The following is a 13,375-nucleotide window of genomic DNA, read 5'->3' on the forward strand; positions in this document are numbered from 1 at the left end:
AATACCCTGTCCCGATCTAACATCCGTAATGAAATAAATTTTCTAATGTTCTTGTTTTCATTCCTTTTATAGATTTTTCTTTAACAGTAGTTTGCTTATAGGGAGAAGCTGGTTTTGTCCATAAACTTAGTGAAAATGAAGTTACTATTTTCAACAAACAGGGTACATATTTTGAATGGTAAGGCTGGAATTTTAAATTCTTGCCAATTTTTATCTGCTCTTAAATGATTCCTAAAGTAGCAGTAATTTAAGTTTACTTCCGTTATATTGCATAACCCAATAGCTCATTGGAACAAAGCTGTCAATATCCTTCAGGACAGCTAGCAGCTCTGAGAAACATCTTGTGAATCTCACTGCTTTTAACCTTCTGCCGCTGTACACATGGTAAGCCTTTCACAAAAGGTTCAGAGTGCATTAATTTTTTTTTTTTTTTGTTTTTTTAAAGTACTATCCCCCTGTCACAATAAAGGGCTTATCGGTTACCTGCTATTCGACATGCAAAATGAAACAATCTCAAATATACCATTCTAACGTTTGAAAAGTTTAGTTTGTAAATCCTTAAAATCAGACGTGAATTTTGATAGCTAAAAGTAGCATATTTACGAAGCTGAAAAGGCTGATATTTTTGAGGATAAAATTGGTTTTTAATGCAAGCAGCAGCAGCTTCACCACATGGCTGAATATTTAAAGAGACAAAGCAGTCAGGAAATAGGTCCACCAGCAGCCCTCCACTCCATGAAGCCTGGCAAGTGCTCGATGCTTTAAGTGTTTATTGTTTATGCTGCTGGAAGCAATGAGGCTGGGAACATTAATGTGTTATGCTTACAAAATAAACACTGAAATCAAATGGAAGACAAGAGCCTACTCGAGCTAAAAGAATAAGACCAACCCCAAAATAAATTAAAAAAATGTTTAGAGCCACAGGAAATATTTATTATCAAAAATGAATTTGTGATATGTTTTATGTTTCTGTACAACATAACTACTGCATAGCTTTCATAGCTGGAAAAAGCTTGAAGAGTCACTCAGAGACAAGATGTACACAAATGAAAATGAGTTTATCATCTGTCCAACGCTGTTTTTGAGAAACTACCATATCTTAGTTGAAACTGCAAAATTAGAACACCTTGAATCATCAGAAGCAAGCTATCACTGCTGCTATAGGAATGTTATTTTGTGTCTGTTTATGTCTGTACATAGTTTAATCCCTTGATACTGGAAGCTGGCATCTCCTTGATGCCAACCACTTATCTCAAATGCATCAGCGCAAATTAGAGGCCATCCAAGCTCATCATTTGTGAAAGGAAAACTGAGAAGAGGGGAAAATGCTCTCGTATAATGGTCAATCCCGTTTTAAAGCTGCTCACCTCAGGATCAGAAACATGAGAAGTTTGTATTACAAGGGACCAACACCCAGCTTTGTATTAGAACAGGTCCAGGACGCATATCAAACAAGAATGCCACCAGTGTAAGATGTATGAGGAGAAAAATACAGCAGGTTAACCAAGTCGATCATTTTCCCTCTGTGCTTCACATAAATCTTGTCGCATGTATGGTCCCCAAATTAAATGATTTTAAAAGTTCAGAGTACTGATACAAGGTCATACTTCTAATAGTAAAAGATGTTTATTATTAAGCTTCTGGCTGTTCTAAAGCCAAAATATATGGCTATTCCTAATAAATTACACTAAGTGAATAAATGTGTGCAGTTAAGAACATAACTCTCTGCTTCCTAATATAATGGTGTGGTGTGGCTTTTTATTGCTAAATTGTCAGAAAATGAGGGAAATCATAGCAATCTGGTTACAAATCAGTAATTATAGTTTGGCTGGACAGTAGGAAAACTACTTGCCCTTTAACTCTTGTTAAAGTATCTTCTTAAATGACATACTGAAAGCTAACTTCAGCATTTTTGTTTCAACCTGCTTTTCGTATGACAAATATTGAGCGGTTTCCAACAGGCAGTTTCCAATACGCATTGTGCAGCTTGGCAGAAGGAAAACGACACACCACAAACCAAGGCTGCGTTGGTTTCACAAGCCTCAATCCAAAAAGGGAGAAAGCAGCAAGAAATTGTGGTATTGCCCTGCCCCACTCAGCTGACCAGACCGCTACAGCCCACTCCCACATAAATCGGCCGATTCCAACAGCACCATAACTTTGGTAGATGGATCAGTGAACAAGTGCATGCATCTGTACAACTGCGGATGGGACCTTTTTGCGTGTATTTTGGGTTTGTGTATGCGCCTCTCTCTCAAAAATAAAAGATCAGTTTGTTGTCTGGTTTTTAATGCGAAGACAGTGAAGCATGAGCTTACCATTTATTCCCATCTCTGACCAATAAAGAAATAAAAAGTTATCTAGAAAATCCCTAGAAATACAGACGCAGTATAACTGGTCACTTCCATACATCTCTACAACATTAAGAGACCTACCTAAACATAGCATTGCGTACTCAGCCATCAGTTACTTCTGTACCTAACAAACCTAAACACACTGCCTCACTCATAGCCCTTCACTGCTTTGAGGTGTTATATGAAGATTGAAGACTCTCCTCTTTTCAAAAAAGATACTTTCACTTAGTACTATTTTCCTATCTAATCCATTACATCATTTTGAAAGTCCTGCAATATAGTTCAGTTTATACAATCCATGCATTTCCCAAAAAAAGACCACAATTCCCCTGGCAAATAAAGTCAGTGTAAATAAAGAAAGCATTGCTTTTCCTTTTAGATTGTTCCAAAGCAGATAACCTACTAATCCTAATGGAGCAATTCTTCAGTGCTGTGAAAGATGCTGCCACCCCAGCTAGCATTTTGAGTACTGAAGCAAATTGCAAGAAATTTGTAAGGCAGGGAACGCAGCAGAACAGCAAGCCGCTGAAGTTGGTCAGGTGCATCTGGTATTAAAACAGACATTATTCAGAATCCCTCATCCATCAAGCAGCAGAAAGAGCCAAATCACAGAGCATTTTCACTGTCATCCACTGACCCTTCCTAGAACAGACCTGGCCCATTCTGAGGAAAAGATGGTGAACAGTTTGAGTGCTACTGTTAGTTTAAAAGGGGAAAAAAATAGGGTTAGAATTATTTTAACTATCTCTGGCATTGCACACACACAAAAAAGCATGGGAGCCTTAATTTCTGTCTAACATTGGCAAACTCATCTGTTTCGTGATTTCCAACTATTTTCCTATTTACTGCGATCTGCAGTACAAGCAGACAAAATCAAAGCTATGATGAGTATGATTGTGGTCTCTCTTAATCGTCCGAAGAAGCACACAGTGACTCTCATATGGTCATAGATGAAGCACCCCAATTAATGAATCTCCTTCTTAGTCCCCTCTTGTGTCTCTGGGCCACTGTTTTTGACAGTTTTTCTATCAGAAAAAATGGGCATGAGATTTTTTTTAAGCTTTCGAAATGCTTATGAAAAAACAGGAGTATGCTCAAAACCAAGGAATTCTGCATGCAGATGTTGCATCCCTAAGGGAACTGTAGCTGCGAGTCCCTGGGTACTTCTTCCCTGTAGAATCTAGGAAGCACCTAACAAGTCACGCCATCCCTACCATTACTCCTTCACAGAAGGTGTGTTACTTTACCCTTCCGACATGCTCCATGGCTCTAGAACTACTAACGGAAGAGAAATTTGCAGTAACTCAGCAGTGCCCACAGATTTAAGCAGGTCTCTTACTGCCCTAACCCCTCAAATACCCTCAGCTGTTACAGATCAGCACCGTGTAGTAAAACCGGGTTGCACACCAGCTGTACCAGGACACTCCAACCTTTGAGCCATTCTTCACCACGCGGTCAGAGCTGCCTGTGAAGGAGCTGCCCCCGTCAGTCCCTCACTAATAGTAGCATTTTCCAGGGGATCACAGTGACGTACCTGAGTGTCATGCAAGCACCACAACCACTAGATTCCCAAAACGCTTGAGCTTCAGCATCTTCTCACACAGTAGACCCCAGTAGGTCCCCAAGGGCCAAGCTGCCACCCATAGCACGCATTCCCACCACCACGAGGGCAGAGAGGACTCAGCCTCTCCTGTCCCTGCTGACAGCTGCACAACCCAACAGCCCTCCAATCAGGCCGGTGACACCGCGCACCCGTGCCTGTAGGTAGCCTGCACAGGTGCCACTGACTTAATTGGAAGGTGGCAGGGGGGCACAGCTGTCAGAGGGCATCGATCCAGCCCACAGCATTTGCATTCCTGGTAGTCAAGATGCACAGGAGAGAGATCCCAGCTTGGCTGTCATTGCCCGAGCTGAGTTTGTGGGTATGACAATTATAAAAAAGAACAGAAGAGGCCCAAGTCCCTCCACTGTCAAGTTCCACTCACGGCCGTAACCATCTGCTCCCCAGTTCTCCGGTACCAAAGCGACTGCGATTTACGCCAGCTGGTTCTGGGGTCCTCACGGGATTTCATGCTGGGAATTGGCTGCGTTCGTGGGCCTTGCCATGCCTAGGAATATTGCACAGAAGGTGGCTCTACACCATTTAGCTGAAGGCTGTGCATAAATACCAGACATCCTTATGCGGGGAACGGCCACTGTTCAGCATTCTGTTTCCCTCACAAGAAAGAAGAGGACAAGCAAATGATTATGAGACCTCATACATTGAGCTCGAGACTTATCCTAGAGCAGAACTTTGTCAAAACAAATTCATAGTGTAGAAGTTTAAGAACAGTTTAAAATCAAAGTGTTTAAGTAGTTCAGGACACCTGTCTTTTAAATAACTCAAAACTTGAGCTCAACATTTTATGAAGGCTCCCACCTACCTCCTCCTTCCCACTGAAAATTGTTGCATGGAGCAGAAGAGCCCATGAAGGGGAACAGGCCCACCTCACAGCACCTCTGGTGGGAGAAATCCCCCCCCACACTCCACAAGTCCCACCATGTATTATGAATTCACTTATTTTCATCTTCAGACATTTCCCTTCACAATACCGTTTTCACTGCTAAAAAAAAAATCAAAACTTCTCCACTCCCCACCACATAAATTGCATTTCAGGAAAAAAGAAACTTACTAAAATTTCCACATGAAATTACTTTCCAATCTTGAAAATGCTGTCAAGTTGTATTTCACTAAAAATCACTACTACATGACAAGAGTGAGATTTAATTTGACCTACAGCGTGGCTTATGGTATTATTTGTGTCAAACTGCATCCGAACACTGCCCAGCAGGGCGAGTTGAACTGGCCACAGACACTTCCCTTTGCAGGGCATATTACTACCGCTCTGCCCAGGAAACATCCGGGAATACGTCTGAAGAAAGCATCCTCCAAAGAAGTCTGCATGGATTTTTGCTTTTTAAAATTTCCCTATGTAACTTAAAAGAAATTTGCAAGGGATTAGCACTGTATGTATTATATTGATGTCACCATAACCCTGCTGCTGAAGCATCTGTGCTTTTTAACATTAAACTACTGCCATGTCACTAAGACACCAGTTAAACAGGAGACTACACGGTTTCTCACATCTTCATCAAAACAATCAAAATACTGACACATGCTGTGGCACAAAGTTAGTATAAATAGACTTTATTGAAGTCAGTACCTTTGTACTGAAGCCGAAGATTGTGTCTACATAAGCACAAGTTGTAACATTTCACAACTTCTAAAAGGAATGTCAACAATTACAACGATCATGCATACCATGGTCGATAATCACATTTTTAGAAGCATTTTCAACCATTTCTAAAGAAATGCTTATAACATTGTTATATATAGAACTACTTTCAATAAACTGCAAAACATTGATCAGCTTTTCCAGTATGAGCTACAGTGTCAACACAAAAGGGAGGCATAAATGTTTAATTTATGAAATCAGAATGGAATATTTACTGTAAAGAAAAATTAAAAAGCTTTCAAATAAAAGGCCATTATTGAACCAAAGTGAAGAGCACAACTTGAACTTTGAATCCATTCATCTTTTAAAGCTGTCCTCTGAATAACTTCAGTTCAAAGCATAAATTCAGTACTGTGAGTATTCCTTGGACTGAAGTTTGGCAATGATGCGATCCAACTGTCTCTTTGCTTCACACTGTGGAAAATTGCTCATGTCATAATATTGAGGGGCAATTTTCACCAGCCTGCCAAAAAAGGAAAAGTTTGTTACTAAGACTCCAACTTCAGGATGCATCCTATACAAATTCTACTATGAGTGAAACAAAGATTATCCTGTCTTTGATTTTTAGCCTGTCTTGCATTTCAGAGGCTAATGAAAGTTTAAACACATGCACACACATTTAAATTTCAGTTTAAATTTCATCCTGTGCCCAAGTCCACAGCAAAAGAGCACACACTTCAGTCTAATGAGATTCTCCTGTTCAGCCGTGTCCCTTACAGACCACACTGCTGCCCCAGTACGCGCCGTAACAGCCCATGCAGCCAGGCCTGTTGTTAACGCCAAAGTCCAGAAGTCACAGAAGCCCACCTAAGTGTCAGTTTGTGCAAGACTAAAAGTTCACCCTTAGATCTTTTAAGCTTAACTCAACCAAGAAAGGTGATGTGATTCTGCTTTGGGCTTTACAGTGCTTGTTCAGAAAGACTTCTGAGGAAGGATTCACACCTGTGTTTTCCATTAAAACACTACGGAAGATGTCCTATACGCTGTGTTTTCTGACTTAGAAATCTTTAAACTCTTTCTATGCAAATTTCAACAACAGCTGAAAAGCCTCCCATATCCCCCAAGCTTACAACTTTAAAGTACAACCTTCAGGACGGATGAGAGGATTCAGATCTCCACTGCCTGCAGAGGACATCAGATCTGCACATACACCCTAATGACGACTAACCACATTACGACAGGGCAGGCTGTACCAGTATCACCACATCTTTCGTATTTTAAGGAAGTACTGAAGTTCAGATCCTTACCAAAAAATGCAGACACTTACTGCCATGAGAGGTTCTAGATCTAGAGAACAGAGGCACCTCTTAAGTACACAAGCGGGTGCTAGGACATACTCCCAGATCTAGTACTGCTAAGTAGCTCCCCCCAACTGACTTACTAACAAAACAGTTCTGAAGTCAAAGGTCTCTCTCCACACACTGCACACAGAGCCTGAGCATCTGAGTTTTGCACACAGCTTCCCCAAACAGGAACACACATCCACAAAGAAAACCTTTAGTCATCCAAAAATTCACAAGCCCATACCATCACCATTCCCCAAACTATTTTAATACTGGATTCGTAAGAAGTGAAAGGAATATCCAGAACTTTAAGAAAAAAAGCTTTGCAGTAGGTCTTTTCCGCTTACCACTCCGGCTTGATGTCTGTACATGTCCGGATGTAGTTCTTTGTTGTAAGGACAAACTCATTATAAAGCACCCACTCTGGTTTATGATCAAGGACAGTGGAAGGATGCAGCTGCACCACTTGGTTATCTTTCACTGTTAAGTAATGCCCTGTTCGTTCCAAGTGCGCCACCTAGGTAAAAAGAGAGCCATTTGTTATTACAGGTGAGCTTAAGGGATTTCAAGCTGGCTGGTTTTAGTGTTTCATCCAAAATTCATTGTCCTAACTTTCAAACCCCATCTAAACCTGGTACATGACTTGACCACTTCAAACAACCCAAACAATCACTTTTTTTAAAATAGACGCAATCGAGGTGCCAGATGTTTTTCCTCACTGCCCTACGTGCATATAACCAATTCAAGCAGCATACAAAAACAGCTATCACCCAAAGAGGAGGATCGTTATTTACAACAGCAGCACTGAAAACAACACAAGTGTTGGAAGGGAGTATTTATTGGACAGGTTTGTTAACATCAAACAAAGTCAGCTGTGGTCTAGTACAGACAACTACTTTAAGCACTTAATTTGTACTAGCTACTGTACTGTGGGGCCAGTAAGCCGCAATGTTATCCTCTGAAGTTTTTTATTAATGCAGTGTTTCAGTTGTAATTTTACTGGTGCAAGTATTATTCTACAAATCCTCTCACACAGTGAGCCCCCCAAAAAAAGGTGTCAGTCCAATAAGAAAGGGAAGCTTAGCATGTCAGAAATAAGAAGTCTTGTTCCAGCACGAGCTTCAGAGATGAAAAACGTAGGTTCAGCAACACGCTTCTGCTGTGACCTTGGTAGAAAATCAATTAACCTCTCTCTGACCAAGCTTCTCGCTCTGTGAAGAAGTATAATGCCTACCTCGCCGAGATGGTCTGATACCTAGCTCATTAAGCTTCGGTAAAGCAGTCAGATACCCTCAGAAGGCTGTTCTCTATAAGAACAGTTCATCTAACAGCACAGGTAACCGAAATTAACCTTTTGATACTGGGAATTCCAGATGACCCCAGTAGTTACTTCATCACATATACATACAAAAAAAGTGTAAAAAGATTACACAGGACAATGGCTACAAAGAGATGTCTGAAATACTAGTTTTTAAATCAGATCATTAACTGCTTCATGTAACACATCCTGTGTTCTTTATTGTTTTCTTAATTCCTATGTATCTCACTTTTTTTTTTTTGACCTCCTCAAAGGTAGATTCCACCTATTAGGTTAAAATCCAAGGATTTCTAAAACCAATAGCTACCTCAAATATGACATCAGGACATCATTTGTAACAAATGATTTACTTTAAACAGCATGCCTCTCTGGTGTTTCATAACATTCCTAACTAGAACGCATTTTAGTGATGGAAAAAATATTCCTCTAAGCTGCAGATCTTTTCACCCAAGACTTTGGACATTACCATGCTACTTTATCTTCAACTCTGGAGAGCCAACAGGAGCTCTTTTAAATGGAGATTAACAGCACACTGTCCGTAACAACTCAGGCTTAATTTCATCCAACTCAATCCAACATTTGCAAAATTAAATAGCAGTGTAGCTGCAAAACAGAGCAGACAAGCAACTCATCTGTCTCAGACCTGGCACAATAATAGCGCACATGTTGGTGCTGGATTATGCGCGTTTTGTTGGTGTTTGGTTTTTTTGAAAAATCAATTTCATTTTTCAGCTCAGAACTAAAAGCATATATATACAAAAGTATTTGTTTTAGCTGCTTTTCTTCCCAAAAAAGGGCAGCACAATCCATTTTAGGTTTTCCTAGAAAACTGTGTACTGTTAAATGTAAACCAATACAACTTACCTTTAGCACGTCAACCTCACTCAGATGCATTAAAATCAGTGTAAGTCACAGCATCTAGTTTTCCCAAATGCATACTACCACTTTTTTGCATCATCTATATCTATAGAAGAATCTGTATTTCTTTCTTTGTGCAATTCTGAAGTAAAAAGCTTCTGACATAACTAGTCAAGCATATCAGTAAAAAGAGCTGCAGAACAATATAGTTAGCTCTCAATTTCTGGAGTGTGAGAAGGACTAGAATAACTCCACAATTAAGAAAAAAATCAAAACACTGCTATCAGGGATAAGTCACCTTTAAGCGGTTACATACTATTGTGATTTATAGCAAGCCTACTGTGTTTATTCTACTATTAAGCACGCTTGTTAGCGGACAAATTGATAAAGAGTTTTGGGTTCAGTGATGGCAGCACTGTAACAAAGCACGCGCAGTGAAGCCATCTATGGCTCCACAGCAAGCAGCAACGATCCAACTACCAGCTACTGCGTTTCCCTGCTCACTCCTGGACCAAGCTGTTTCAGCACAGATGACAAAGATAATTCTGCTTCTTTTCTGAAGGTGCAAGCAGCTTGCCAGCTTACCATGCTGAAACAATTGAGAACGGGCTCTGGCAAGCACCAAGGCTGACATAAGGGAGCAAACAAGGACACACAGGGGACAGCACACAAACTTACACACCTTTGCACCCGTGGCTTGCAAGCAATTTCAGTGCCTGTAAAATACAGCGTAGTCGCTCCCTTAGGCCAGAAAGGGAGGTCTCACTCCCACCCCTCCTCCTTCTCCTGCTTGTAGATACATAACCCCATCCCTCCCTGATGTAAGGCTCGTTGTTTGTTCGACCCTTCAACGAGTCAATGTAACACATTGATCTAACAGAATTCTAACTGTCTTCTGCTGTTTTATTTAGTTAATTAAGTAAAATCAAATGACACGGAGTTCTGATGAAAAGGCCAGCACAGGAGACAAGCCTGGGAGCTGGAAGTTGGAAAGGATGGAAAAGAGGCAGAGGTGAATTTTATCCTAAATGAATACAGGAAGCGGGGGACAAAGGAACAGTCAACACCACGCTGACACATGATCTTGGCTAGCTAACTACAGTAAATGAAATTGCATCTTTAAAAATGAAAAAACACAAAGTTCATATCTCTAGGACAACTAAAACAAGTTACTCTACTGCAAAAAAAGCACATTGACATTTGCTTGGTTAAAAAGAAAGTAAGATTGAAAAGACAAACTTCCTCTGGATCTCTCCCACTGGACTTCAAATGGCAGACTGGCTATGAAGATTAAACAATTAACCAAGAAAGGATTCTTGCTAACGGACCATAAGATATAAAGGTACAGAGGGAACACGACAAACAAGCTCTGAAATCAGACACTTTTCCAATTCAGTTTTTACATAAGCCTGTTTTGGTGGTTGGGCCAGATGACCCCCAGAGGTCCCTTCCAACCTCAATCATGCTGTGATTCAACGATGTTTTTTTTCTGAGTAAAAAAAACAAAGCTTCCACAGAAACCAAATAATCATACTGAGCATGTCTATCAAATAAGGTCATTTTTCAATGGCTAATGGAGCACACTTGAACCCTGAGATTCCTGCAGAACCTGTCACTTATTAGTATAAAACATCTGAATTAAGCTACTTGAACAAAGAATGAGGCTACAACGGGAGATGAGAGTTACTAACACTACTGACTATACAACATATGGAGCTACACACAGTCAGAGAATGGTTTGGGTTGGAAGGGACCTTAAAGATCACCTAATTCCACCCCGCTACCATGGGCAGGGACACCTCCCACTAGACCGGGCTGCTCAAAGCCCCATCCAGCCTGGCCTTGAGCACCTCCGGGTGCTCCAGGGCATCCACAGCTTCTCTGGGCAGCCTGTGCCAGTGCCTCACCACCCTCATAGTAAACAACTTCTTCCTTATATCTAACATCAATCTACCCTCTTTTAGTTTAAAGCCGCTACCTCTTGTCATAACACTACAGTCCCTCCCCAGCTTTACACAGGCCCCCCTTAAGTACTGGAATGCTGCTACCAGGTCTCCCTGGAAGTATAAGCACGCCCCTAAAAGGATCGTAAGGACTCAAACCAATCCATGCATCTCTTCCAGTAACAGGCTGCTCTGCAGACCAAGAAAATCCACCTGTTGATAATTTAGGGACAGTTACAACACTCCTATCAACACAGACACCATAAAAAAAGGTTTTAGTTCAAGTTCTCCAAAGCCAGCTTCAAGGCTGTCACAGTTTGGTTAAGAACTAGGTCTCCCTTCCACCCATACACTTTTAAGCATGAGGGCTCAACCAGGTACCTTCTGTTAAATGTGTCAAACACTCTAAAGCCAAATGCACTTACAAGACCGAAAGTAGGAAGCTCCTCCTTTACTAGATTTAAGGCTACTAGTTTTGGTAGGCTAGTCTTGATAGTTAAGAAAAATGATTGCTCTTTGTCTTTCTTGAAGAAAAGACCACTATACACCAAAGGAGCAATGGCCGTTGCCACGTCATGCAACAGTGTTTCTGAAGCTATTAAAAAGTTTTATTCTGCATAACTTGAGAAAGGAATATCATTAAACACACTGGGGACCACCTTCACGTTGTAATTTTATTACCTTTCTATTACTGTAGGAACCTGATTATGTAAAGTCTTCAAAACATACATCAATTATACAAAGTAGTGCCAAGAATGAGATTTTAATTACCAGCCCAATCATCTGACATCTAACTTCTCGGACAGCACAGGTCCTATCTTGCAGGCCTGCACTGTCAGACAGCAGCCACAGGTCTTAATTAGTTACAGATATCTCTACAGTACAGATACAAGCAGAATTTTATGACTGCTTTAAGGACAGTAGGCAATTAAAGCAGAAAACAATGCAGTCAGAAGTTATTTCAAAACAACGGCTGCTACTTCCTTCCCCACTTCAGACTGTATTTTTAAACTCAGGAGCTTGAGGAATGAAGTTACCCAGCACGTGCTGCCTACAGGCCTCGCTGCTTTGCCTGCACAGCCTACCCGCTGTAGGTGCGCACGCTCTGCAGATGCTCAGACTTTGAATTCGATGCGTGTTCTGTACCAAGCAGGTAAAGACTGATGCGTGCAGTTTGTTACTCAGGTTTTCTGAGCAGGAGCCCTTGAATGCCAGAGCCTGGATATCCACAAAAGGAAGGCAAAATGGGCATACAGCCGCAAGTACTTCAGCTACAGATAAATAACATCTCTTTTGAGCATTTATGAACAATTTTCTACTGAAGGTTACTCAAAGCAACATGGAATTCATGAGAGAAGGTTCAGAGCCGAGGTCAGGTAGCACACTGTCAGGGAGGTTAAAGAGCAAAAGAAACTCAAAATAGAACAGTCTTGAACACATCAAAGGAGAAGGGAAGCAGCTGAAATGGCTTTGACTCCAAATGCCCGCAACAGGTCTGCCTTGAAGATGACAAAATTATACACTGTTTACATCAAGATATAAATAATATCTTATTTATATTCCATAATGTTATATGGAATAAATTTGCAAAGCAAGTTACATGGAGAAAGAGACCCTAGAGGAAGAGTGAGAGAGAGGAAAATTAGAGCAGACCCTTCCTGCCTCTAGCAAGAGGCCACAGATGAAACAACAGCCAAGTTGTGGGCCTGTCAGGAAAGTGAAGCCTCTGCCAGGGTATCCCAGATGAACCAGATCTCTCTCAGAGCATGCGATTAAGCAGTCTGGCTATTAAGGAATTTCATTCCTACTCAGTTATATGATTTAGCTTACCACAAAACTTAAGAAGGTAAGACAGCTAGCACCAATAACACTGAGGCATTACACTGCTGATTTCATGATGCTGCTACTCAGTGACACAACATTATGTCACAGTACATGACATAACTGATATAACAAACCAAAAACTACCTGTGCTAACAGCTACCCACAGCCACGAAAGGAAAGCATCCTTTAGAGGAAGAGTTTCACCCTGAGTGACAAAAAAGTGACTGTGCAGCAACTTCCAAGGGCATGACATCTTAACAGGTCCAACCAAACAACTGTAGTCTACCAAGCAGAAGCAAAACTGCAAAAATCAGATTTGCCTCAACCAGCTAGGGCCCAACAGGGACAGTCAGGCAGAACTGTTCTTTCTCTGACAAACATTCACAGAATAAGTGTGTAGGTGGGAATGCATGCTGCAGTGTCCCTAGCGAAGGATGAGGAAAACTTGCCACAAAAACACAGACTGCGCAGTGACTAGCCTGCTTGTCTGAAGGGTTACTTCAAGGCAGTCTTCAGAACC

At 41.1% G+C, this 13,375-nt stretch overlaps 1 protein-coding gene across 1 annotated transcript in view; it reads right to left on the minus strand.

Moving 5' to 3' along the window:
* Window positions 1–5,525: 5,525 nt before the first annotated feature.
* DHX15 (DEAH-box helicase 15) overlaps window positions 5,526–13,375 on the minus strand; it is a 46,526-nt gene continuing 38,676 nt past the window's right edge. The window contains exons 13-14 of the mRNA XM_066995718.1: window positions 7,260–7,429; window positions 5,526–6,092 (exon numbers count right to left, since the gene is read on the minus strand). Coding sequence (XP_066851819.1) covers window positions 5,975–6,092; window positions 7,260–7,429 — 288 coding nt within the window. The 3' untranslated portion in view covers window positions 5,526–5,974. The remainder of the gene's footprint in view (window positions 6,093–7,259; window positions 7,430–13,375) is intronic.

This window comes from Anser cygnoides, chromosome 4 (genome assembly GCF_040182565.1).
Source record: "Anser cygnoides isolate HZ-2024a breed goose chromosome 4, Taihu_goose_T2T_genome, whole genome shotgun sequence".
NCBI lineage: Eukaryota > Metazoa > Chordata > Aves > Anseriformes > Anatidae > Anser > Anser cygnoides.